Below are 23,964 nucleotides of genomic sequence, written 5' to 3' on the forward strand. Positions count from 1 at the left end.
CACCTATGCAGGCTTGCTTGCTTTAGGACAACCTTCAGGAACCATAATTGGGCTGCCTACTGTGTGGCGCCCACGGCTCCTGTTTTACTTTGAGACTTCCATCTTTCTCAAGGGAACGCGTTTGAAAAATGCCCGGTCATACATCGCTGCTGTTTAAGGCCAATATCAAGGGCGGCTCCTACTCGGCGCGCCCGATCGGGCAAAGGGCGCCTCGCGTGCATGCTCTCGCGGACGCTTCTGCCATCACCTCGGCCAGCACCAGCGCCCCCTCCAGCAACAGCAGCGAGTCGTCTACCTCTCGTGCTTCTGTGTGCGCTGGATACAACAGGAGGCTTGTGCAGCGTATGCGGGAGCAGAAGGTGGACCTGTCGGCAGCCAGCCGGCGTCATTCCTTCGCGCTGCACGCGGTTGCCGCTCCTGAGCGCACTGCCTCGGCGATGAAGACCGTAGAAGTGGACCTGGGCGATCGATCCTACCCCATTTATATCGGTGCGGGCCTGCTGAACCAGGGCGAGCTGCTGCGGAAGCACATTCCCGGCAAGCGCGTGCTTATCGTGACCAACGAGACCATCGCACCTCTTTACCTTGAGCGGTAAGAAGGTACCCCTCGATCGCGGCTGTCGGCGGGGCAAACTAGGGCCGGGAAGTGCGTCGACGGGACCCGGAGGGCTGGTGGGTTTTGGCGGGGTGCTGACGTTGGCAGACGGTCAGCGTGGCCTCACCACACGCTTTCCCGAGCTTGGGCACTGGGCCCACAGCCGGTTCCCACCTCCCGCACCGTGCCAGTCGATCTCCTATTCGCGTCACCTGCACTTTTATATTCTTGTCCCTGTCGGCGCTGTCTGCTGGCACGCCTGCTCGCGACGTGTCTGCTGGCCCTGCCAGCCACTCCCGCACACCCTTGTACCCAACCCCACCGCCCCCTCCTGCAACCTCACACGCCGCTCGCTGGACCTCGAGAACCACCAAATCACCATGCTGCATACCCCTCCTCGTCCAAATGTGGCTGTAGCGTGCGCGCGGCGCTGCTGGAGGGCGGCAAGCTGCAGGTGGACGAGGTGGTGCTGCCGGACGGCGAGGAGTACAAGAGCATGGAGGTGCTGGGCAAGGTGCGTGGGGGAGTGCAGAAGAGAGAGGAGAGGTTATGAGAGGAGAGAGGGTGTGCAGAGAAGGAGGGAATGGACAGAAGGCAAACCGGAAGGGGCAAGAGCGCGGCATGGGGTGTCGCGTGGACGACCGGTAGGAAGGCTGAAGCTCACCAGCAGCGGGAGAACAGGTTGTACCTATAATTACTTCTCCGCCACCACTACGCTCTTCCCAGTTCGCAAAACCCTCGTCCCTCCGCCCCGCGCCCCATGCCTGGCGTCCATGGCCACACGCAGGTGTGGGACAAGGCTCTGGAGAGCCGCATGGACCGCGGCGTAACCTTTCTGGCGCTGGGCGGCGGCGTGGTGGGCGACATGACGGGCTTCGCGGCCTCGTGCTACCAGCGCGGCGTGCACTTCGTGCAGGTGCGGGTTTTCTTATGGGTGGGGGCGCGCAGTCCCTAGGCAGGGCATGGGAGGGAAGGGTGCGGGGGGTGCCGGCGGGGTGGGGGGCTAGATGATGCCGCCGCGCCTGTGGGCGGGCGGGCGGTGGAGGAATGCAGGTGTGGGCGGGAGTACAGGAGGGTGCGCGGTAAGAGGTAGCTGAGTAGTGGGACGGCGCAGTCAAGGTTTCTGGCCAATCAAGTCCAGGACCAGGTCAACATGCGTATGCACTGTGTCTCCCGGCCAGTGGCATACATCAGATGTATGCGACTGACATGCGATTTCTGCTTGGGTCCCAAGCTGGCTACGTCTTCATTTCTTAATAATCATGAATGTAACCCCCTCTCCTCCCTCTCCCCTGCTGCCAGGTGCCCACCACGGTCATGGCCCAGGTGGACAGCAGTGTGGGCGGCAAGACCGGCGTCAACCACCCGCTGGGAAAGAACATGATCGGCGCCTTCTACCAGGTGAGGTTGTAGATACCAGCCCAAAATAACCCGGACCAATGCAAAAGAGCGAGGAGGAAGTGCCGGAGGGAGGTGCGGGCCTGGAGGTTAGGGCCTCAGGGGACGCCTCCTTGCCCCCGCGTTGGGAGGGGCTATTGGCAGGCTTGCTGGCCGACCTGCTCCCGCCTGGCCCTATCCTTGGGATGCCCTCCCACGCACTCCCCTACGCACACACACCCACACTTGGTACTCCCTCACCCACCACTCCCCTGATCCTCCTGCTGATCTCCTGTTCCCGATGCATCAACCTTGATTTCCCTCTGATATTCTGTTCCCGATGTTTGACCTTGCAACCCTGCTCCTGCTCCCTCCCTCCTGCTCCCGCCCGCAGCCCCGTGTGGTGCTGGTGGACACGGACACGCTGGCCACGCTGCCGGACCGCGAGCTGGCCAGCGGCATCAGCGAGGTCATCAAGTACGGGCTCATCCGGTGAGAACAGCGAGCAGTGCAGGGAGGTAGGCGGGAGGGCGGTGGAGCAGTTGTAAGGGGCAGGGTGGAAGCCTGTGGGTCTGGAGAGCTGTACGGCTGGGGGCAGCAGCCCGGCGTATCAGTCAGACAGGGATTTGGTGGGTGTTGAGGAAGAGGAAGAGGTTGGCGGGGGGTGCGTTCCACTGCACCCATCCTTCCGTCTACCGTCTACCACTTCCTTAGCTGTTCCATGTACCCCCCATCCCTCGCCCCGTCGCCCTACCCCTCCGCCCCGGACCTCAGCGACGCGCCCTTCTTCGAGTGGCTGGAGGCCAACATGGACCGACTGCTGGCGCGCGACCCGGAGGCCATCGCGTACGCAGTGGAGCGCTCCTGCATCAACAAGGTGGGGCGCAGGGCAGGGCAGGAGAGTGGAGAGGAGGGTGGAGGTGAGGAGGGGTGGGGAGGAGGAAGGGAGGAGGGGCGGAGGTGAAGGGAATGCTGGGAGCCGCACAGGATATTGAAGGTGGGGGCGGTGGCAAGGACGGGTGGGGGTCGGATGGAGTGACAGCGGCTTACAGCGACGGGATTGATGTGCGGATGTGGCCGTGTAGGTGCCTGCCGCCGTGACCCCACCCTCTTACTCGCCCTACCGGCCCTTCCTGCCAACGTAATGGCCTCCCCACTGCCCTCGGCCCCGCACCCTGCAGGCTGAGGTGGTGGCTGCCGACGAGCGTGAGAGCTCCGAGGGCGTGCGCGCCACGCTCAACCTGGGCCACACCTTTGGCCACGCCATCGAGACGGGCACCGGCTACGGCGTGTGGCTGCACGGCGAGGCGGTGGCGGCCGGCACCGTCATGGCGGCGGACCTGTCCTACCGCCTGGTGCGTAAGGGGGGGGGCGGGGGTGCGGGGGCGGGGGGCAGCCACCTTCTCATGGAAAAGCAGAAATCGAAGAGGGAAGGTCATGGGATGGAAGCGCAGAGGAGGAGCCACCAAGGGGCCAGCTAAGGGAATGAGGAGGGCCAGCTGTGGGGGCTTGTAGAGACAGGAGCTGTATTGATGCCGAACCCCATTGAGGGTGGGGGTACTAGTAGAGAAGGGCGGGTGGAGGCGATGGGGTAGGGGTAGGGGTGTTTAACGCTTCATTCCAACAATCCAACCCCGCCATCACCCAACCCTGAACACACGCGCGCTCCCGCCACACATCCCACAGGGCTGGATCGACCAGTCGCTGCACGACCGCATTGTGGCGCTGATGCAGCGCGCGCGCCTGCCCATCCTGCCGCCGCCCTCCATGACCACTGAGCAGTTCCGCTCGCTCATGGCGGTGGACAAGAAGGTGGGCGTGGGGAAGATGGTGGTAGCTGTGGGGGAAGTGGAGAGGGACTGGGCAGTTGGGAAAGGGGATTGGGGGATCGAGAACGGGGGCGGGGGCAGAGGGACGTGCCGCTAGGAAAGGGTGGCGACGCAAGCGCCACAGGCAGGTCTCCTAAACGGTCCTGACCAATACTACAAACCTTGTCCACGCTTTCCTTTCCCGACCGTGCTGTCTCTTACATCGCCACCCACATCAAAAACGGCACCGACACTGACATCGTCACCGAAACACATTATACACATTTCCCCCAGGTGCTGGCGGGCAAGCTGCGCCTGATCCTGCTGCGCGGGCCGCTGGGCAACTGCGTGGTTACGGGCGACTTCGACCCGGCCAAGCTGGAGGAGACGCTGGTGCACTTCACCACCGCCGCCCAGGCCCAGACCAAGCACTGATGGCGCTGTGAGAGCACTGTGAGAGCTTATGCTGGGGCGGATGCTGATGCGGTTGCGTCCAGATGGGCGAGGCGCTTTGGATGCAAGGGCTTGAACAGCTTAATGTTGGATGCGGGTTTTTTTAAAGAGATGAAGTTGCTTGGTGTCGCAACGTATCGCAGCTTTTATTTGTAGCTGGCGTGTGTTTTCGTCCAGCGAACTTGCAGCTATTGCAGGGCAGGGCACGCACGCTCCGAGGCTGAATGAGGCTCGCGACTTGTTCTGAATGGGAGTGCGGTAGTCAGGGACTAACTTTTATGTGTGTGTGCGGCCACTGCCGGCTGGGCCCAGCGGCCAACTGCAACTTGGGTAGCCGTACGTGGGGCGCGCGAGCCTGCGCCGCTGAAAGGGAAGGTGACTGGAACTTTGGTGAGCTTGTGGATGTTCCTGTGATGGGGAACGCCCACTTAGGATCGGTTGGATGCCCGAACAGCGGTTGGGGGCATTGAGACGTAGAGAGAGTGGATTCGACCAGAGTGTGCTACTGTGCTAAATTTGATTTGTGTGGCCGTTGGCACTGTGCGCTGCACCCGACCCCTGTGGTATAAAAGCTGTTGGCGTGTGTATGAAGGCTGGGATGTTGGCAGGTGATGTTGGCGTGCAGGTGCAGAGACTCGACACGTTCACCGCCTGAGATGGCGGACTCGAATGAATGCGCTTGCATGAAGATTTTGTCGGGACCACCGTAGTGTGGACCATCATGTTATATTGTCTATGGCCTGGCTTCCGCAGCATTCAAGGCACCCGGGCGAGGCAAGGGAGCTCCGGGTCCAGAGCAGTAATGTGGCCCCTGGCCCCTGGCCCCGGCATAGTCGGTGGCGACACGTCAAAAACACACACGCACTGCGATCTCGTCTCAGAGGGACCAAGAAGTCAGGAGTTCTTTTTCAGCTAATTTTTCAGGGTAGACAAAGAAAGTCGTCCACGCTGACACTAAGGCGCCAAGTCGACTTGCACCTTCTTCCTCGTCGGCAGTATCGATATTGGTTGAACTTGACTCAATGAAGCTTTTACAAAGGACACCATTCTCATGCGACTCTAGCGCTGGGCGCGTTGGGCGACAAAGCATTGCTCGGTGTCCAAATGCAAGCCGCGCCGTGCACGCGAGCTCGCTGCGTCATCAGCCCGCTGCTTCTCCTTGTTCTTCCATTAGCCATCATGTAGCTCGGGGCTCGGTCCGGGTCGCCGCAGCTGCGCCCGCCTCGAACCCGGCGCCGGTCGTTGTGGAGCTCCCGGACAGCCAGCAAGCGGCGGTGGACGCGGCCGTGCAGTGCCTGCTGCCAGCACTGCAACCGCTCCTGGTCGCTGTGAAGCCAACTAAGACGGCAAAGGCGAGTGGTTTTGGACAGCCTGGGCGGGGTCCTGGCGCTGCCACTAGCAGCAGGGGCCGCGCTGGGCACGCACCCGCAGCCGGCCCTGTGCATACCTTCACCGCCCCCGACCCTGGCCTGGACTCGGGCGCCGGCCACACAGGCCGCAGCATCCCCTACTAGCATGATCCCTCCTTCACATCACCCTTAGTCTACCCATACCAATCAGTCACGCGCGCTGCGCCCTCCCGCATCTGGCTTGCTACGCCTGCGTGACATGCAGGGCTTCAGCAATCGGGCGAAGGCGGGCTCGGACACCAACCGCTTCGGGATTGAGATCCCGGTTGCGGACGGCTCAGCCCAGGCCGCCATCGACCTCACCACCACCATCCTGAACACAACTGCTGCCCGCCTCAAGCAGCGGCCGGGTGGCGCGTCTGTGGCGGCGGCCGCTGGCCCCTCGAACTGGTGAGGCGGCGGCGCAGCTGGCCCGTGCGGCGCCTGAGGCCCGTGAAGAGGCGGAGGCCCGCAGCTGCTCGTGTGCTTATAGATGTGCTGATGGCGGGAGGGCATGGAGTGCATATGGCGTGTAGGGACCAATCGCGGCCGAGCCTCGGCTCTCATGGCCTTAGGGACGAGCGAAGAAGTGAGGCACCCATATCCTTGCCTCGCAGGACGGTTGTGCACGCGCGCGAGGACGCACTGCGGCTGGCCACGTCCTCGGCCCGCGGCAAGGCGGGGCCGCAGCCGCAGGTGCTGGGGTTGCGGCAGGCGTGCCAGCAGCCACAGCTGGCGGGGCTGCTGGTGGTGGTGGAGCCGCAGCTTGATGACGTGAGTGGCGGGCACGCAGCCGCGTGTTTGGTGCGGCTGTGAGTGGGGGTTATCTCTGAACAGGATTGGTCCATAAGGCACTGCTGTGGATGGGGCTGTGGGTGGGCGAAGAAGGGAAAGGCGGGATCTGGGTGGCAGGGGGTAGGGTGTGGGGACTGGGTTAAGGAGCCTGGAAGGATGCAAGCTTGTTGGGCATGGTAGGCTTGCCATGCAGATAGGTAGCGGGCGGCAGCCAAACGGTGCAAACGTCAACCAAGCCCAGACCCCACAGTTCAGGCTGACATCACGTTAACATAATCCATACTCTCATCTTTCTGATCCTTCAGGTGGCATTGGTGGAGCAATTGTTGGACGAGGTGTGTGTGGGGGGGGGGGGCTGCGGCGGCTGCTGCGGCGGCGGCGGCGGGCGTTTGTGTGCCACTCTCCTTGGCCGCCAAAGCACGTGGCATGACCCACGTGCGTTGCCTGCTACCCACTGTTGACGCATGCAACTACCTGGCCACCTGACTCATCAACATTACATACAGTACTGGAAGCAACAGCAACGTAAACCTCAAACCGCAGGTGTGGGCGGGCCCGGCGGCCTTGGTGATCAACCCGGGGTGGGGGCAGCAGGGCGCGGCGCCCGTGCCTGCCGAGTACGCACGTGCTGTGGACTCCATCAGCGTCGTGTACAGCTTCCTGCCCTGCGCCATCCAGGTGTGTGCGCGCTGAGAAGGAAATGGCGGCGCATGTGTACCTAACGGGAACGAAGGGCAATGGATGTGGGAAAGAGCGCACTCCTGGCCGGTAGACCCGCGCCGCGGTGGGATGTGGATAAGGTAAATCCCAACGAAGTCACAGCGTGCACGCCGCTTCATCTCTTTCATTAACCGGCTCTCAGGGTCTTCTGGGCCCCAAGGAGGGCGCGGTGCTGCGGACGGTGGACGCGGGGGGCGGCGGCGCTGCGGGCAGGCCCGCGCCCTGGCGCATCCTCCTCAAGCAGAAGGAGGAGTTCGTGCAGGTGGGTGGACGTGCGTGTGTGTGCGTGTGCGTGTGCGTGTGCGTGTGCGTGTGCGTGTGTATGTGTGTGTGTGTGCGCGTGTGGATGTGTGGACGCACAGGTGGCCGGGTGGGCGGGTGGCTGCTGGCTGCTGGCTTTGGGGCGCACATCATGCGCTGGCCGACACGGTAGTATGTGTGTGATGCCACAAAAACCCCATCCCCGTACCCACTCCCTCCCCCGCTCCACCGGCACCCCTACTCCCCACCGCCACCCCCCATTCCCCACCCCAGGTGGGCGCCATGCCTCGGCGCCCCACCTCCTCCGACCTGGAGCTGGCCTACCTCAACGCCTCCGCTGCCTCCAGCCCCATCACCAAGACCGCCAAGTTCCTGCGCGGGCTGATCCCGGGCAAGAAGGACTAGGGCCGTACGTGCCGCTGATTGACCTTGCCGCTTGTGAGCTTGATGGATGTTTTTTCGTGGTATTTGTTGTGCGGGCTCATTCACCAGTCCAAGATGTGATTGTCGTCAATAGGTCGACTGGATGGGGCAACTGGGTGTACGACTGTGCGTGCTGGCTGAGGCGGCGGCAGTGACAGTGGGGTTACTGAGCGGGGTTGCGCGGAAATGCACAGGCGAACAACCGAGAGTGGTAGGAAGGCAATTAAGAAGCGCTGAACCTGGCTGACTTCTTGGCACCTCTAGCCAGCGGCAACAGAATCGAAATAGTTCGTCCCCGCGTGCACCCAGCCAGTAGCGCGCGCGGGACAGCCGGAAGGAATAAACAAGCCACGGGCAGAGGGCGCTTCGGGGTTTGCCCTGTGCCCGGGTTTGCGAGTAGCTGTAGCTAATCACGCTGGCCCTGGCTGACCCAGAAGTAAGACAAGTAACCCGGCCACACCCAGCAGTGGCATATCGCGCTCTATTGGGTCCCCAAGCCAGAAGAGGCGAAGGGGCACAGGGCGCACATGCAGCAGTCAACATTTGTTTGTGTTACACTTGATTGGAGAAGCTTGGCTTCCTTGATGGGCGCTTGGTATCATTGGCACAGGGCCACCTCCCCAGGTCGCCTTTAAATTGCCTGGTCGCTTAGGCATGCAACAGGTTTGAGGTTTCATAAAACAGCAACTGAGCTCACGGCATGATCAGCTTCATCGCCTTGCAGAGCAAGTTTGAAGCGGTACGTACCAGCTGGGATCCTGGTCCGTCCCAAATACGCATCCCATAAATTACCGGTAGAGGGCCCTAACCGGCCACATCCCATCCGTCACCTACCTGCGTCTCAAGCAAGGCCCATGGCGGCCCCCAGCATCTACAACTGGCACAACACGTCTCTGCCTAATAAGCAACAGCTATACGCGCTAACTTGCATGCAGGAAAGGGATCACGATCGAACAATGGAAATACGGTCACAGCTAGCCTGGCTATCTGAATAAATCACATACACCCGTTGTGGCATCGGCGGCGGCATGGTCCCGAGGTCCCGAGCAAGCACCTAAATGCTACAGCTTAAACGGGAGTCAGCGGTATCGCCTGCTCTTGTCCAGAGCTGAACTAGCTAGCTAGGCAAGTGAGGTGAGTGGCCAGAGCGTCATCAGAAGACGGTGACCAGCACCTTGACGGGGATGGCGGCGGGCCTTGCCGTTGCGGCTGCGGGCTTGTCAGCCTGTGAAGAGCAGCGCGAAAAGAGTTCCACCGTCAGTTGGGGGTCGTCGGAAAAGCGGCACACTTCGTTGTAAGGACGGAATCACGGAAGGCACCCAGGCTAGCTAGCACCATCGATCTCCAGTCCGTCTGCCGGTGGCAACGAAAGGACCCACCTTGCGGAGAAGCGTACGGCGCAGCCCTTCCAGGAAGAGGGGATCCACAACGCCGCCCTCCGCATCCGCCGCCTTGGGCGAGCCACGCATGAAGCGGGACTCGGGCCGGTAGGGCTTCACCCCGCCGGCGGGCGCCGTGCACAGCAGCGCGCACAGCTGTACAAGGAGCACAGGGTTCTCTTCGCCGGACGGAGCGGGCCTGTTCCGCAGACCGCAGTCGACAATAACCTGCCCGATTGGGAGAAAGGGAATGTGTTAGAAAGGTGTTTACAAGCGGCAGATGGAATGAGTGCGGCTGGCAAATGCGAGCGAGGGGCGGGACGGCGGTCATGCCCACGCACCCGGCGGCACACCGTGTGCATGCCACCCACCCAGCCCGCCCACAATAATGACGACCCCTCACCTGCTGCTGCTTAGCGTGCTCCAGAGACTTGACGAGGATAGGAAGGCACATTCTTAGGGAGAAAGACGTAAAGGGACGAGTGTAGGCGAGCGAGCTGGCGGAGAGCTGGTACGCGGCGTGAACGGACGCGGGCGGGCAACTCGGAGTCGCACTGACACAAGCGAGTGGTGCTTAGCTAGTGCGGTGGGCAGGGAGCTGGGAGGCGTGAAGAGCGAACTGGGTCGCGACAAGAAGTAGCAAGAAGTAGCAAGTAAGAGGCTTTGTGCTCAAGGGCTGTAAGAGGCTACGAGGGCTAACCGGCTGAGTAGTGGCTGGCTGGAGAGCTGTATGTTATACTAGTGAGCTGGCGCGCCCGGCTTTTATAGCGGCAGGGTCCCGGGGCCTGCGCTACGGGGCCCCGTACGGCATACATGGCCAGGCTGAGCCGGTTCGCAGTCAATCTCGGCTCAGGTGTGCCAAAACGGTCAGCGGGTCAACCCAACCACCTCTGCGTTGACTGCCCCAGAAACACCTGCATTGTGTTGCAAAGCAAAGGATATGTCATTTGTTTGCTAGCAATAATACAAGTAGCCGGGAAGAAGTTGAGGGCGCGCGCTGCGGTTACAGGGCGCCAGGAAAGGCCCTCCCTCTTTGCCACGCCCGTGTGGCCAAGCGTATAGCCCTAATTAGAATATGTCTGAATGCGCATAGCCCAGGCATTTGCGCAGGGCAAGTTTGGGCCTTTGCTTGCATTCCCCTCTCACTTGCAGGCGCCCACGCCCATGCACGTCCTGCCAGCGCGTCTTAGTACTCCAGCAAAGAATGAAACCAAACCGCGGCCGAACGGGAGGCAGCTAGCGGCCTAGAAAGATGCAGGTCCGCGCCGTCTCGGAAACTTCTTTCAGGCACACACACGCTGGCTGCTGCGTGCTGCGCAAAACAATTAGCTACCAAATGCCTTACCAAGGGCGCGCGCTCGATCGGCCGCCGCTGCAAAAGGCTCCGTGGGTCGTGGCAAGCAGCTGGTGTGCGTGCGCAAACGCACGGAATGAAGTGACTACAGAATGACTTGGGAAGCAAGGTAAGACTATGAAACATGTATACTGCATTGCGGACGGCCGCGCCTCTTGCAATTAAGGATGGCGGAATGGACGCCATGCGTTCCTGTGCGTTCCATCCACCCCGGCCGTGGCGCTGGCCCTGCTGTCCCGCCTGTATTGTACAGGAAAGATACACCAGCAGCGTTACGGGGCAGCAGTAGCAGCAGTAGCTAGCAGTAAACAAGCCTGCCATTCACAGCCACTTTGCTTCCCGCCAAAACTCAACGGTCCGTAGCAGTGCCGCGCTGCCCTAACCATAGCGAATGCACCCGACGCGTGTGCTCCTCAGCATCCGTCCATCTTTATTTCAGCAAGCAAGCAGGCGAGGCGGCAGCGCGCTCTTCAATCGACCCGCCCTGGCTGGAGCTCCGCACGCACGCGGCAGCTTACGCCGAGGCGCCGGTCCGCAACGGCCAATCAAGCGCGCGCTCTTGGTGAGGCATTTGGTAGCTGATTGTTTGGCGCAGCACGCAGCAGCCAGCGTGTGTGTGCCTGAAAGAAGTTTCCGAGACGGCGCGGACCTGCATCTTTCTAGGCCGCCAGCTGCCTCCCGTTCGGCCGCGGTTTGGTTTCATTCTTTGCTGGAGTACTAAGACGCGCTGGCAGGACGTGCGTGGGCGTGGGCGCCTGCAAGTGAGAGGGGAATGCAAGCAAAGGCCCAAACTTGCCCTGCGCAAATGCCTGGGCCATGCGCATTCAGACATATTCTAATTAGGGCTATACGCTTGGCCACACGGGCGTGGCAAAGAGGGAGGGCCTTTCCTGGCGCCCTGTAACCGCAGCGCGCGCCCTCAACTTCTTCCCGGCTACTTGTATTATTGCTAGTAAACAAATGACATATCGTTTGCTTTGCAACACAATGCAGGTGTTTCTGGGGCAGTCAACGCAGAGGTGGTTGGGTTGACCCGCTGACCGTTTTGGCACACCTGAGCCGAGATTGACTGCGAACCGGCTCAGCCTGGCCATGCCGTACGGGGCCCCGTAGCGCAGGCCCCGGGACCCTGCCGCTATAAAAGCCGGGCACGCCGGCTCATTAGTATAATCATACAGCTCTCCAGCCAGCCACTACTCAGCCGGTTAGCCTTCGCAGCAGCCTCTTGCAGCCCTCGAGCACACAACCTCTTTCTTGCTACTTCTTGCTACTTCTTGTCGCGACCCAGTTCGCTCTTCACGCCTCCCAGCTCCCTGCCCACCGCACTAGCTAAACACCACTCGCTTGTGTCAGTCCGACTCCGAGTTGCCCGCCCGCGTCCGTTCACGCTGCGTACCAGCTCTCCGCCAGCTCGCTCTCCTACACTCGTCCCTTTACGTCTTTCTCCCTAAGAATGTGCCTTCCTATCCTCGTCAAGTCTCTGGAGCACGCTAAGCAGCGCGCCAAGCAGCAGCAGGTGAGGGGTCGTCATTATTGTGGGCGGGCTGGGTGGGTGGCATGCACACGGTGTGCCGCCGGGTGCGTGCGCATGACCGCCGTCCCGCCCCTCGCTCGCATTTGCCAGCCGCACTCATTCCATCCGCCGCTTGTAAACACCTTTCTGACACATTCCCTTTCTCCCAATCGGGCAGGTTATTGTCGACTGCGGCCTGCGGAACAGGCCCGCTCCGTCCGGCGAAGAGAACCCTGTGCTCCTTGTACAGCTGTGCGCGCTGCTGTGCACGGCGCCCGCCGGCGGGGTGAAGCCCTACCGGCCCGAGTCCCGCTTCATGCGTGGCTCGCCCAAGGCGGCGGATGCGGAGGGCGGCGTTGTGGACCCTCTCTTCCTGGAAGGGCTGCGCCGTACGCTTCTCCGCAAGGTGGGTCCTTTCGTTGCCACCGGCAGACGGACTGGGGATCGATGGTGCCAACTAGCTTGGGTGCCTTCCGTCCTTACAACGAAGTGTGCCGCGCGCTTGTCCGACGACCCCCAACTGACGGTGGAACTCTTTTCGCGCTGCTCTTCACAGGCTGACAAGCCCGCAGCCGCAACGGCAAGGCCCGCCGCCATCCCCGTCAAGGTGCTGGTCACCGTCTTCTGATGACGCTCTGGCCACTCACCTCACTTGCCTAGCTAGCTAGTTCAGCTCTGGACAAGAGCAGGCGATACCGCTGACTCCCGTTGAAGCATTTAGCATTTAGGTGTTTGCTCGGGACCTCGCTCGGGACCATGCCGCCGCCGCCGGTGCCACAACGGGTGTATGTGATTTATTATCAAGATAGCCAGGCTAGCTGTGACCGTATTTCCATTGCTCGATCGTGATCCCTTTCCTGCATGCATGTTCGCGCGTATAGCTGTTGCTTATTAGGCAGAGACGTGTCGTGCCAGTTGTAGATGCTGGAGGCCGCCATGGTATGGGCCTTGGGACGTAGATAGGTGACGGATGAGATGTGGCCGGTTAGGGCCCTCTACCAGTAATTTATGGGATGAGTACTTGGACGGACCAGGATCCCAGCTGGTACGTACCGCTTCAAACTTGCTCAGCAAGGCGACAAAGCTGATCATGCCGTGAGCTCAGTTGCTGTTTTATGAAACCTGTTGCATGCCTAAGCGACCAGGCAACTTAAAGGCGACCTCGGGAGGTGGCCCTGTGCCAATGCCAAGCGCCCATCAAGGAAGCCAAGCTTCTCCAATCAAGTGTAACACAAACAAATGTTGACTGCTGTATGTGCGCCCTGTGCCCCTTCGCCTCTTCTGGCTTGGGGACCCAATAGAGCGCGACAGGTCACTGCTGGGTGTGGCCGGGTTACTTGTCTTACTTCTGGGTCAGCCAGGGCCAGCATGATTAGCTACAGCTACTCGCAAACCCGGGCACAGGGCAAACCCCGAATCGCCCTGTGTTCCTGGCTTGTGTTGCGCCACATGCTCGCTGTCCCCCACGCGCCGCATGTGGAGGTTTACGGGATGTGTCCGGATGTGTGGTGGATGCAGTGGATGGGCGGGACCGGTCAAGTTATGTTTGCTGTCCAATACACCAGAGTTGCCATGCCGTGGGAAGTACGTTATGGAAATCGAACCTGTCATTTGCAGGCCGGTGGTGACAGCGGGTAGGTTGCCGGGTTCACAAACAGTAGCAATCAGGCGCGCGCTACGGCGCAGGCTCCACGACGACCTCAGCAGCACAATGCACGTCTCTGCCATTATTACAGCGAGGGACAGCGTACGGGCGAATGTCTCACGCCACCGGGAAGAGCCCTCGCATCACAACACTCAGCCCCTACGTGCGTGCACCACTTCTCCACCTTTACTTGCACCACATACACATACGCACATACCTGTTGGACTGCTCACGTCCTCTTGCATCGCGCACCAACAGTTCACTGCATGTACGGCAAAAACATATGCCCTTTGGGTACGGGTACGCACACGAGTAACAGCCGGTCACCTCCTCTCATGCGCGCATCCATGTAAATCATGTTGTTGGGCCAAGCGGCCACATGTGATGAAGACGTGGCCAGGCAACTGCCAGGCTGCGTCTCACTTTTGCCCAGTCATTAACAAGCGAAGTAACACTCACTCACACAAACGCTCTCTTGCCACACGTCATGGTCACGGATTCCTTATTTGCGTATGCCCGCTTCCTTCCGCTGCTTGAATGCGCTCCAGCAGCACGAGCTGGCTTGTCCCGGTTTGTCTTTCTCTTCCCATCTCACCGCCCAGCTTTGATGAAATCACACGCTCTGCACCCTCACCCGCAACATGCATGCTCCGGCCCCCCCTCATCCGCTCTCCTTACGAGCACACTCTCCCACACCCACGCCCAGGGCCCCCCACGTCCTGCCACTGCCTTTCCGACCTCTCTCCACCCCTGCTATCTTCGCCTCTTGGGCATGTAACTCACACCTCCTCTCCCCGCCCCTCCTCTCCTCCCTTCTCCTCTCGGGCATATCACCCACCACTCCTCTCCTCTCTTCTCCTCTCCTCTATCAACCTTAACATTCCTTGACCTAGGTATTGGGCTCGGGCATATACCCATCCCCACCGCCCCCGCCACCAACCCCGCAACCACCCCCGCAACCACCATCCAAACCCAACTTGCCACAAAACCCAAACCAGCCATCAACCACCATGACCCGACCAACCAACCAACCAACTAACCCCGGATCTCCTTCTCGAACTTGTCCAGTCGCTGCACGCGCTTCAGCCCCGCCAGCGCCAGGCCGCCGAACACAGCCGACAGCGCCAGCACTACGCCCGCCGCGCCATCGCGCCCGCCCGACAGCGCCAGCTGGGTGCCCACGTTGAGCAGGCCCACACTGGCCACCGTGTGGAGCGTGGCGGCCTGCGGGGAGTAAGGGGGATTCCAGGAGGTGGGGAGATGGATACGAGAAAGGGGCTGTCCCGGCGTATGTGCATTGAGTGTTCGCCCCTCCAGCCCAGCCCCTCCATAGCCCCCGCCCCAACCCCCTCATCACCACCCTGTGACCATTTCATGCGCCATCCCTATCCAGCTCCGCCCCTCCCTTTCACCCCTCCGCCCCTCCTCCCCCCCATCCCCCCATCCCCCCATCCCCCCATCCCCCCATCCCTCCTCCCCACCCCTCCACGCACCCGCCCCTCCACCCGCCCGCCTCCGTACCTGCATGATGCCCTGCCGGCGGTTGGCCCGCTCCCCCTCCAGCACCCGCACCCGCAGCTTGAGATCGCCCGCCTCCAGCTGGGACAGGGTGGACTCAATGCGCTGCACGCGCAGTGGCATGGCGGCGGCGGCGGCGCCCAGCTCCGAGGCCTGTGGGGGGAGCGGGGAGGGAGGGAGGGGGGAGGGGGATTACATTCATGAAGAAATCAGAAGGAGCGAAGTTGCAGTCAGGCACAATGCGGGGAGGCAAGGGGAGGTAGGTGAGGGAGGTGAGGGAGAAGGGCGAGAGATGAGGGAGGAGGGAGGGAGAGTGGGTTGGGGTTGCATTGCGTGTGGACTGCGTGGTTGAAGCAGCACCGAAGCGACAGCTGCGGCACAGCAGCCCGCACATGGCTTGCACCACTTGACGAACCGCGCACCTGCTGCTGCACCTGCTCCAGTAGCAGCCGCGAGTTGGAGCCCGAGTCCTGTGAGCAGGGTGGCGGCAGGGAGGGGGATGCAGAGAGGGAGGACGCGGTGAACACAGCTGTGGAATAATCAGTGCCCACTGTCCAAGCCCCTGCCGCCGCCGCCTTCCCCTTAGCATCCCTGCAGCTCCTCCCCTCCCCGCCATCACCACCCAAGACCGGGCTCTCCGGCGCGTAACCCTCCTTTCGTTGGGTACAAAACCCGTTGGGCAAAACACCCCGTTCCTGACTACGCCTTTACGCCTTCACTTCTTAAACAACCATGCATGTAACCCCACGATGTAACCCCCACGCACAACCCCCCCCCCCCCCCCCACGCACAACCCCCACACACTCCCCACCTGCAGCTGCAGCAGCTCCGCGGCGTAGGGCTGCGCCACCTCGCTGAAGCGGTAGTCGGGGTTGAGCGTCTTGCCGATGCCCTCCAGCGTGGAGAAGGCGCGCAGCACAAAGGTGAAGGTGGCGGGGAACCTGGGGTGGTGGTGGTGAGGAGGGGGTAAGTTGCATGCAGGATTAATTGGAGGGAGAGGGCATGGGTGTGGATGGGCGGGTGGGTGGGTGGGGTCCTCGCTGCCTTGCCGGGGTTCATACTGGTACTGATCAACACGCGCCAAACCCCTCACCCCTGCCCCCCCCCATGTCCGTTTGCCGCGGGCACGCAACCTCCTCTTCCCTCCGCTCTTCCCTCCCCTCTTCCCTCTTCCCGGCCCCCCACCTCACCTGAAGGGCTGGTCCACGGCTATGGCAAACAGGTCCTCGCCGATGTTGGCGATGGTCTCCTGCCGCTCCGTCTGACTGCGGAGGATCAGGGTGGTGGTGAGGGGGTTTGGGGGCGTGTGAAGAGGATACGGGGAGGGGGAGGGGTTGGGGATCAGAGGGGGCGGTGCGCACGGGTCGGGTGCCCTGGCCAGGCGTCAATACTGGTGCATCACAAAGTTGACATTGACCCATGTTGTGAAACGGCTGTCCGGTCAGCCAACTAGGCAAACGTTCATGATGTCCCTGTCCCAGTCCCCGCCCCTCCCTGGTAAGGCATCAATGCACACTTGCGTACGAAGGGTGGATTGCTGGCTGATCTTGCTATTGCTTCTGCTGCTACTGCAACATTAGCTGCTGCAGCTACCGATGCTACTGCTTCATTAGCTACTGCTACCGCAGCTACACAGCTCCTCGCAACGCACCGCGCCAGGTTCTCGATGAAGAAGTTGATGGCTCGGCGCACCGACAGCGTGTCGCCTGTGGGCTTGATCACCTTGAGGTCCACCAGCGCCCTGGAGGGACGGGGGGTTACAATCATGGTTAGCGAAGCAAATGGTAAATGGTAGCAATCTTGGGGGAACAGCAATCGTTAACGACGATGTCGATCAGCAACAGGAGGCGGGGAAGGCAACGGAGTTTGGCAGGGCACAAGATTATAAGTGTTTTGCAGGTGTTATAAGGGCCCTCCGGCCTGGGCTTCGGTTTCTACAAGTACAAGAATGCACGTCTCCTTGTACTCGTAACCACCAAAACAACAAGATAGAGCAGAGAGCACAAGGAATAGAACATTTGGCGTTGAGCTTCCTTGTGCGCGTGTCCCAACCCGCCTCCCTTGCATTTCAAGCTCACTAACCCCCACTCCCACCCGCCTTATTGAGACTCACTTGAGCACCTGGTCGGGCTCCTTGCGGTAGATGCCGTAGAACACGTCCAGCAGCCGCTCGCGCACGTCACCGCCAATCTCACCCATCATGCCTGCAGCAGCACGGAGGCGGCGGGGGGATGGGGGTGAGCGGGCGTTGGGGGGTGGGGACGACACGCCGAGGTAAGGGCGTGCGCAGATTGTGTTGCGCGCGTTGAGCCCCCAACGTCAAGCAAAGCCGCGCGACTGACGGCAACCCCGATAATGCAAAATTCTCCTACATGTCCTGTCACAAGAACATGAAGAAAATCCTGAACAAGTACTACTTAATATCATAAAGTTGCCCCTGTTCTCACCGAAGTCGTAGAACAGCAGGTCACCGGTCTTGGGGTCCACAGACACGTTGCCGGGGTGGCTGCGTGGGATGAGTGGTGTTTTGGCGGGTTCCACTCATGATTAGCTGAGAAAATTGTTTTCGGTTTTGTGGGAACAGCAATCATTACCACCGATGGCAGGGGGCAGGGCGGGTTCCCACTTAACACACTCACCAGCAGCCCTCCCGATGACCATTGCAGCCATTGCAACCCTACACCCACAGCCACCCACAGCCCACACACACACAGCCACCCCCCAACCCCACACACGCTACAGCACGCACTCACGGGTCTGCGTGGAAGAAGCCGTGTTTGAGGATCTGGATCAGGTAGGCCTCCGTGGCCCGCCGCGCCACCATGTCCAGGTCCAGACCCGCAGCCGCCAGCCGGGCCTTGTCGCTGATCTTGACGCCTGGGTGAGGGCGTGGGGGTGGGCGAGGGGGTTGCGAGGTTCAGGCAAAGGGAGCAGGTATATGTGACGGGGTTGTTTTGACTAATCGCTTTGTAAATGTTGAGGAGCTGCCCCCGCCCCGACCCTTCATGTCTGTCAGCGGTGTTTTGTTTGTTTGTTTTGTGGAAAGAGGTTGAACGGGGCTACTCCAGACCAGCGCCCACGTGGCTGCAAAATCTTGGCATTCCAGAGGAAAATGTTGAAGGGTTACCTCCGCCCTCTCATGCCACGCTAACCCCGCTCAACCACCAATGCCACCAGAACGCCCCATCTCCTTACCCCAACCCACAACGCCCAGTTTGGGCTGGTACCTGCACCCCCCCATCCCTCCCAACCCCATCTGGAACCAACTACCCCCACCCGTGCCCACCCCACCCCCCACACATATCCCCCCGCATATGCGGCTGCAATTTCTCCTTGAAGCGCGAGTCTTTCCTTACGGGATTGGTTCAGAGTTAACCCCTACATATATTTCCCACCCCACCCTCCCACCCTGCCTGCCTCACCCGGCAGGTACTCCAGCACCAGCACCCGCGGGCTGCAGTACTCCCAGTACACCTTGGGCGCGCGGGCCCACGCCGCGTCAGCCCGGAAGTTGCGCCTGCAGGCGGGCCGGCAGGCAGAGCGGCACAGGGGCGGCAGCAGAGGCGGCAAACGCAGCAGCAGGGGCGGAGTGACGCACGTGAGGGCAGCGGGAGGCAAGTAGAATGGATCAAGTCGTGGAGGGGTGCGGCGGGGTGTGGAGGGCGAGGGGGGCAGTTCCATAGCATCTTGGACCCCGTGCAGTGCGCCCTACACCTCGCCCCTCGGCCCCAACTCCAGCCTCCACCTCACCCCCACGTGCCCACCCCCACCCCCACCCCCACCCCCACCCCCACATCCATGTTTCCTACCCGCCTCCACACGCTACGCTACTGCCATGCAGGCACCCTCCCGCCTCCCCCCCACCCCTCCCGCCTCTCCCCCACCCCGCTGCTCCTTCCACCTGCCGCTACACTGCCCAAGCCCGCCCGACTACATACGGTGATGTACAACGATTCGCTTATGCAGCTGCAGTTCTCCTTGCCGCGCGACTGTTTCCTTTCGGGATTGGTTCAACGTTAAACCCCCGCCTCCGCCCCCCACCTGAAGCGGTCTGCGTTGCGTCCCTCGTTGAGGTAGTCGATCTCCTGGTACAGCACCGCGGCGCACTCGGAGTAGATGCCCTTGAAGTCACTGGGTGTGGAAGGGGGGGAGGGCGTGGGCGGGGGGGGGGGAAGAGGTGGGGGAGGGCGGGACAAGAGGTGGGGAAGCGGAAGGCGGGGGAGGCGGCCAAGGGGCACGTAAGCACTATTTGTGACGTGGCGACGAGATGTCTGCCCACGAATCCCACACACGGCCTGTCATTCCCCGGCCCCCGCCGCGATACCTATGTTGCCCGCCCCCGTGCCCTCCCTCCCCCTGTCTTCCGTGTCTCCCTCACCGGTTCTCGTCCCCCTTGTCCAGCTGCTCCGCCAGGATGCGCAGGTTGTTGAGGTCGATGTCAAACAGCTGCTTCAGACCGGGGCGCTGCACCTTGACCACCACCTGCAGCGGGGGGAGGGGGTACATTCATATAAAGGGGTGGGGTTGCAAGGCCACAAACATTGGGAACAGGATACAAGCAGGGCGGGGGGTGGGGGTTGGCGGGGCGGGCAAAACGGGACAGCCGCCCATTGCAAGACGCGAGTGACTCAAGTCACAAGAATGAAAGGGGCAGGCATGAAGGGGGCGGTAGCCGTTCATGTGGAGAACGGAGTGCTCAAAGCACGAGCGTGAAGTGCAGACGTCCGAGTAGAAACAGCAGAAACATAATACGAGGATGTTATGCCCGAGCCCAAAGGAGTAGGTCCCATTCGTGAGGGGGTTCTCCGGCACGGCATCAGTCCCAACCGCGCATGCCCCCTCCAGGCCTCCACCCTCTCCAGGCTCACCCGAGCTCTCACACGCCACTCAGCCCTCCATCGACTTCCCCACCCACGCACCCATTACCCCACCTCCGCCACCGCGCTCACCTGCTCACCGCTGAACAGCACCGCCCGGTGGACCTGTGTGGGGCGTCACGTGGCGCGATGGGTGGGTTTGGCGTCATGTGGGTTTGGCGTTGTGTGGGATTGGCGTCATGCCGGTTTGGCGTCATGTGGGTTTGGTGTCGTGTGGGTTTGTGTGGGCTTGGCGTCGTGTGGGCTTGGCGTCACGTGGGTTTTGGCGTCGTGTGGGATTGGCGTCATGTGGGTTTGGCGTCATGTCGGCTCGGCGTCACGTGGGTTTTGGCGTCGTGTGGGTTTGGCGTCATCCAGGTTTGGTGTCGTGTGGGTTTGTGTGGGCTTGGCGTCGTGTGGGTTTGGCGTCACGTCGGCTTGGCGTCACGTGGGTTTTGCGCGGCGCGGCAAGCGGACCGCTGCGCGAGGCACACGGTTCTGCCCGCAACAAGAATCCATCCCCACACCCATCCCCATTTCCATCCACGCACGATCACGCGCACGCACCCACGCACCTGCCCCAGCGAGGCCGCCGCAATGGGTCGCTCGTCGAAGCTGGCGAACAGCTTGCTGACGGGGCGGCCCAGGTCCTTCTCAATGATGGCGATGGCCTTGGAGGCGGAAAAGGCCGGGACGCGGTCCTGGGTGGGAGGAGGGGGGAGAGGGGCAGGGACACGGTTCTGGGTGAGAGAGGAGGATTGCGGGGTTAGGGCAGGGGGAGCGGGCTGCCGTCCATGTCAGAAGGAGTGGATAAATTTGTGAGGGTTGGGGTTGGGGGACATAGGTACGGCACGTGGCATGGGGCGGGGACGGGTGACGGGCATCCAAGGCGGACACATACGCCTCCTCCCCCTTCCATCATCTCACCCCTCCCCTAACGCCTCGGCCTGTGCTCCCCTAGTCCAACTTGGTTGGTTTGGTATAGTTTGGGCTGGCATTTGCACCCCCGCCTCCCCCCAGCGCCACCTGCAGCGTGGACAGCTCCTCCACGAACTCGCCCGGCAGCAGGTCGGAGCGAGTGGAGCTCAGCTGACCGACTGCACAGCGACCAGACGGCAGGGCGGAGTGTGTTTTTGAGGGTGTGAGGTTGGTTGGAGTCGGTTGCTGAGAGGGTTGTACGCGAGGCGTGCTGCTGCAGAGAAAGGGACGCGCACGGCCTCTGTCGCCGCCCTCTGCCCGACCGGAACCCCGCCTCACAATTCCCTCAGCCCACCGGCACATCCTGCGGCCCCTTCCCTCCCTCCCTCCCTCCCCTGCTGCACGTTCCCTCCCTCCCTCAGACCATCGTCATGCCCTGCTGCCCTTTCCCTTCCTCCCCTCCCATGCTGCTCCCCCCCCCCGACCTCCTCCCCAGCCCTCCCCACTCACTCTTGATGAAGGTGGGTCCCAGCTGCAGCACACTGTTGAGCAGGTACCTGAGAGAGGGCGAGAGAGGAGGCGCAGGGGGTTGGGGCGCAGGGGGTTGGGGCGCAGGTGCGTGGTGGGAGGAGTGGAAGCCCAGCGGGTAACACACAAGGTTGAGGGCGAGAGGAGGCAGGGGAGCTGCATGAAGCCATGCGGGGAGAGAGAAGAGATGAACAGAGCTCCAGGCATACCTAACTGCATCCCGAGTGACATCTGTCTGCCTCAGCACCTCCATTCCCTTGGTACCCGGACCATGCATCTCTATACCCACCCCCTGACTGGGTGGGCTTTCCGATGACAATAAAGCTTTTTCGTTGGGCTCGGGGACACAACTCCCCCGCCCCCTCCTCCGCCCCGCCTCAAGCCCGTGCCCCTCCGCACCTCCTCCCCGCACCGCGTTCCAACGCTGCCTCCTCCCTCCGCCCTCTCCTCCCTCCGCCCTCTCCTCCCTCCCCGCCTTCCCCGCTCCCTCTCCTGCCCCCCTCCTCACTTGGCCAGCCCCCGCGCCCGCTCCGCCCTCTTGGCCTCCGTCCAGCCGCCCGGGTAGCTCCACTTTTGGTCCAGCAGCCACAGCCGCGACCGGAACACGGAGAAGAACGCCCACGTGTCCACATTGCGCTGCAGGGCGTTGTAGTCGTCCTGGGGGGAAGAGCGGGAGGGAAGAGGGAAGGTTGTAAATAACAGCCCAACCTGAACCAGACCAAGCCTGAAAGAGGGGGGTCAGCCAAGGAGCCGTTCATGCAAGGCAGAGTGGATCAAACGGGAGGGATGGTTGTTTTCACTCTTTCCAATTCAAGAAACCAGAGACACGAAGACAGCGGGGGTTGTGCAGGAGAACGCAGGGAGGGGTCACACCTGCGCCCACTTGAAGTTGGACTCTGTGGGTCGGTCCACGACCTCGGCCTCCACCACCGTCGCATCGGCGGCGCCGTACCAGGCCCCGCCCGACCGCCCGAACGTGCTGCTACTGGTACTGCTGCTGCTGCTACTGCTACTGCTGCCTTTCCGGCTAACGCTGCTGAAGCCGTTGCTGCTGGTGCTGGTGCTGGTGCTGGTGGTTGCGATGGCGGTTGTGGTGCTGGTGCTGGCGAGGGCGGTGGAGGAGGCGGAGCCCCGGGTCTCTGAAATGCCCTGCGCCACCTCCGCAGCCGCCGCCCGCACTGCATCCACCAAGCACAGCGCAGCACACAGCAGGACGTTAGCGTGTGTAAAAGTCCACAATTAAGGCAACATGACACCACTGCAAGGTCCTGACATCATCCACTTGTCACTGGTGTGTGTTTGCTTGCTCACGCCTCCAGAGGTGTGCCTGCTCCAAAAGGCGCTACCCAGCAGTCACACACGCCCCGGCGCACCCCACGCCTCACACAGCTGGCCCCACGTAGCCCCCAGCCCCGTACACCCCACCACACGCGCACCACCACACACACACACATGCCCTATGGACACACATCATACTACCCACCACCACAGAACGCACACGCACCCACCCACCACCACAGAACGCACACGCACCCACCCACCACCACAGAATGCACACCCACTTAGCACTCGACACACCACACGCACACCCACACCCACCTGCCGGCATGTAGGTCCCAAGCGGCGCCCGCGCCACCACCAGGCCGTTGACCTTTCCGCTGCCGTTGCCGTTGCCGTTACCGTTGCTGTGCGGGACCGAGTCAACACTGCTTAGACTGGACACGCTCGCTCCCAGGTCCACAGACGACGTGCTGCCGGTGACCGACGTTTTGGCGGGAGCTGCGGAACAGCGGCGTGTGCGTGCAGCGAATCCCCGGGTGTTTTAGAGCTTGCAGAACAGTGTTGTGGGTTTCTTGCAGTCCCCTTTCCAGCCGGTAGTACTCCCTGATAGTTGCAGGGTTTTCCCCTCGCCGCCCCGTCGTCCTCCCGACACGCGTGCTGTCACCCCGACCACTCGTCACCACCCACCGTCCAGCGAGCGCATCGTCACCTCCGAGCCTCCAGAGTTGGTCGCTACAATTCAGCACTTTGTTTCAGCTGCACTTCTTTCCAAGCTGCCAACGCGGCGCTGAAACAAACCTGTTTTGGGGCGCGATGATGTTGCTCGCGCGAGCACCTCCACTGCGGACCGTCGCCCATTTACGCGCCTGACAGCAGCAGAGTCCAGCCTGTATTTGGGCGCAGTTACACATGGTTTCTCGCTCCGAAGCGACGACCCTCACGAACACAAATGGCTGTCCTCCAGGCTGTCCTCGCGCACCTCGCCGAGCACAGCTTGCGGCCCAGCGTCTCCATCATAGCAAGCTTGTAAGAAACTACAAAAAAAATGCGCTAGCAAACGGCCGTTCGGCAGCAAGCCTAGACTAGTTATGGTGCAACCTATGTAATGCCTCTAAATGGAAGATGAAACAAATTTGCCAAGTCAGCAAAGAA

The 23,964-nt window shown here is 61.8% G+C and overlaps 5 protein-coding genes across 5 annotated transcripts; 3 read left to right on the top strand and 2 right to left on the bottom strand.

Annotated features, from left to right (window-relative positions):
* Positions 1 to 32: 32 nt before the first annotated feature.
* CHLRE_08g368950v5 (uncharacterized protein) lies at positions 33 to 4,972 on the top strand. Its single transcript, XM_001696024.2, has 9 exons — positions 33 to 592; positions 1,013 to 1,109; positions 1,383 to 1,511; positions 1,898 to 1,996; positions 2,367 to 2,464; positions 2,747 to 2,849; positions 3,154 to 3,327; positions 3,659 to 3,784; positions 4,075 to 4,972. The coding sequence occupies exons 1-9, from the start codon at positions 129 to 131 to the stop codon at positions 4,213 to 4,215; spliced, it is 1,431 nt and encodes a 476-aa protein (XP_001696076.1). The 5' UTR covers positions 33 to 128; the 3' UTR covers positions 4,216 to 4,972.
* Positions 4,973 to 5,162: 190 nt separating this feature from the next.
* On the top strand, positions 5,163 to 8,274 carry CHLRE_08g369000v5 (uncharacterized protein). Its single transcript, XM_043064988.1, has 7 exons — positions 5,163 to 5,585; positions 5,848 to 6,032; positions 6,239 to 6,395; positions 6,722 to 6,751; positions 6,960 to 7,094; positions 7,279 to 7,398; positions 7,671 to 8,274. Exons 1-7 carry the CDS (start codon positions 5,256 to 5,258, stop codon positions 7,800 to 7,802), a joined length of 1,089 nt encoding a protein of 362 aa, XP_042921989.1. The 5' UTR covers positions 5,163 to 5,255; the 3' UTR covers positions 7,803 to 8,274.
* An 86-nt stretch (positions 8,275 to 8,360) lies between these two features.
* Positions 8,361 to 10,262, bottom strand: CHLRE_08g369050v5 (uncharacterized protein). The gene is made up of 3 exons (XM_043064989.1): positions 9,603 to 10,262; positions 9,200 to 9,427; positions 8,361 to 9,045 (listed from the first exon to the last, which is right to left on the bottom strand). The coding sequence occupies exons 1-3, from the start codon at positions 9,651 to 9,653 to the stop codon at positions 8,974 to 8,976; spliced, it is 351 nt and encodes a 116-aa protein (XP_042921990.1). The 5' UTR covers positions 9,654 to 10,262; the 3' UTR covers positions 8,361 to 8,973.
* Positions 10,263 to 11,382: 1,120 nt separating this feature from the next.
* CHLRE_08g369100v5 (uncharacterized protein) lies at positions 11,383 to 13,308 on the top strand. The gene is made up of 3 exons (XM_043064990.1): positions 11,383 to 12,069; positions 12,245 to 12,472; positions 12,623 to 13,308. Exons 1-3 carry the CDS (start codon positions 12,007 to 12,009, stop codon positions 12,692 to 12,694), a joined length of 363 nt encoding a protein of 120 aa, XP_042921991.1. The 5' UTR covers positions 11,383 to 12,006; the 3' UTR covers positions 12,695 to 13,308.
* A 476-nt stretch (positions 13,309 to 13,784) lies between these two features.
* CHLRE_08g369150v5 (uncharacterized protein) lies at positions 13,785 to 23,922 on the bottom strand. Its single transcript, XM_043064991.1, has 22 exons — positions 23,792 to 23,922; positions 23,611 to 23,699; positions 23,500 to 23,544; positions 23,131 to 23,310; positions 22,405 to 22,709; positions 22,040 to 22,188; positions 21,514 to 21,560; positions 21,112 to 21,182; positions 20,661 to 20,786; positions 20,179 to 20,211; positions 19,608 to 19,711; positions 19,271 to 19,360; positions 18,652 to 18,746; positions 17,983 to 18,106; positions 17,677 to 17,735; positions 17,343 to 17,433; positions 16,881 to 16,970; positions 16,420 to 16,494; positions 16,041 to 16,170; positions 15,652 to 15,699; positions 15,233 to 15,382; positions 13,785 to 14,935 (listed from the first exon to the last, which is right to left on the bottom strand). Exons 1-22 carry the CDS (start codon positions 23,824 to 23,826, stop codon positions 14,747 to 14,749), a joined length of 2,325 nt encoding a protein of 774 aa, XP_042921992.1. The 5' UTR covers positions 23,827 to 23,922; the 3' UTR covers positions 13,785 to 14,746.
* Between the last annotated feature and the right edge of the window lie 42 nt (positions 23,923 to 23,964).

This window comes from Chlamydomonas reinhardtii, chromosome 8, assembly GCF_000002595.2.
Source record: "Chlamydomonas reinhardtii strain CC-503 cw92 mt+ chromosome 8, whole genome shotgun sequence".
NCBI lineage: Eukaryota > Viridiplantae > Chlorophyta > Chlorophyceae > Chlamydomonadales > Chlamydomonadaceae > Chlamydomonas > Chlamydomonas reinhardtii.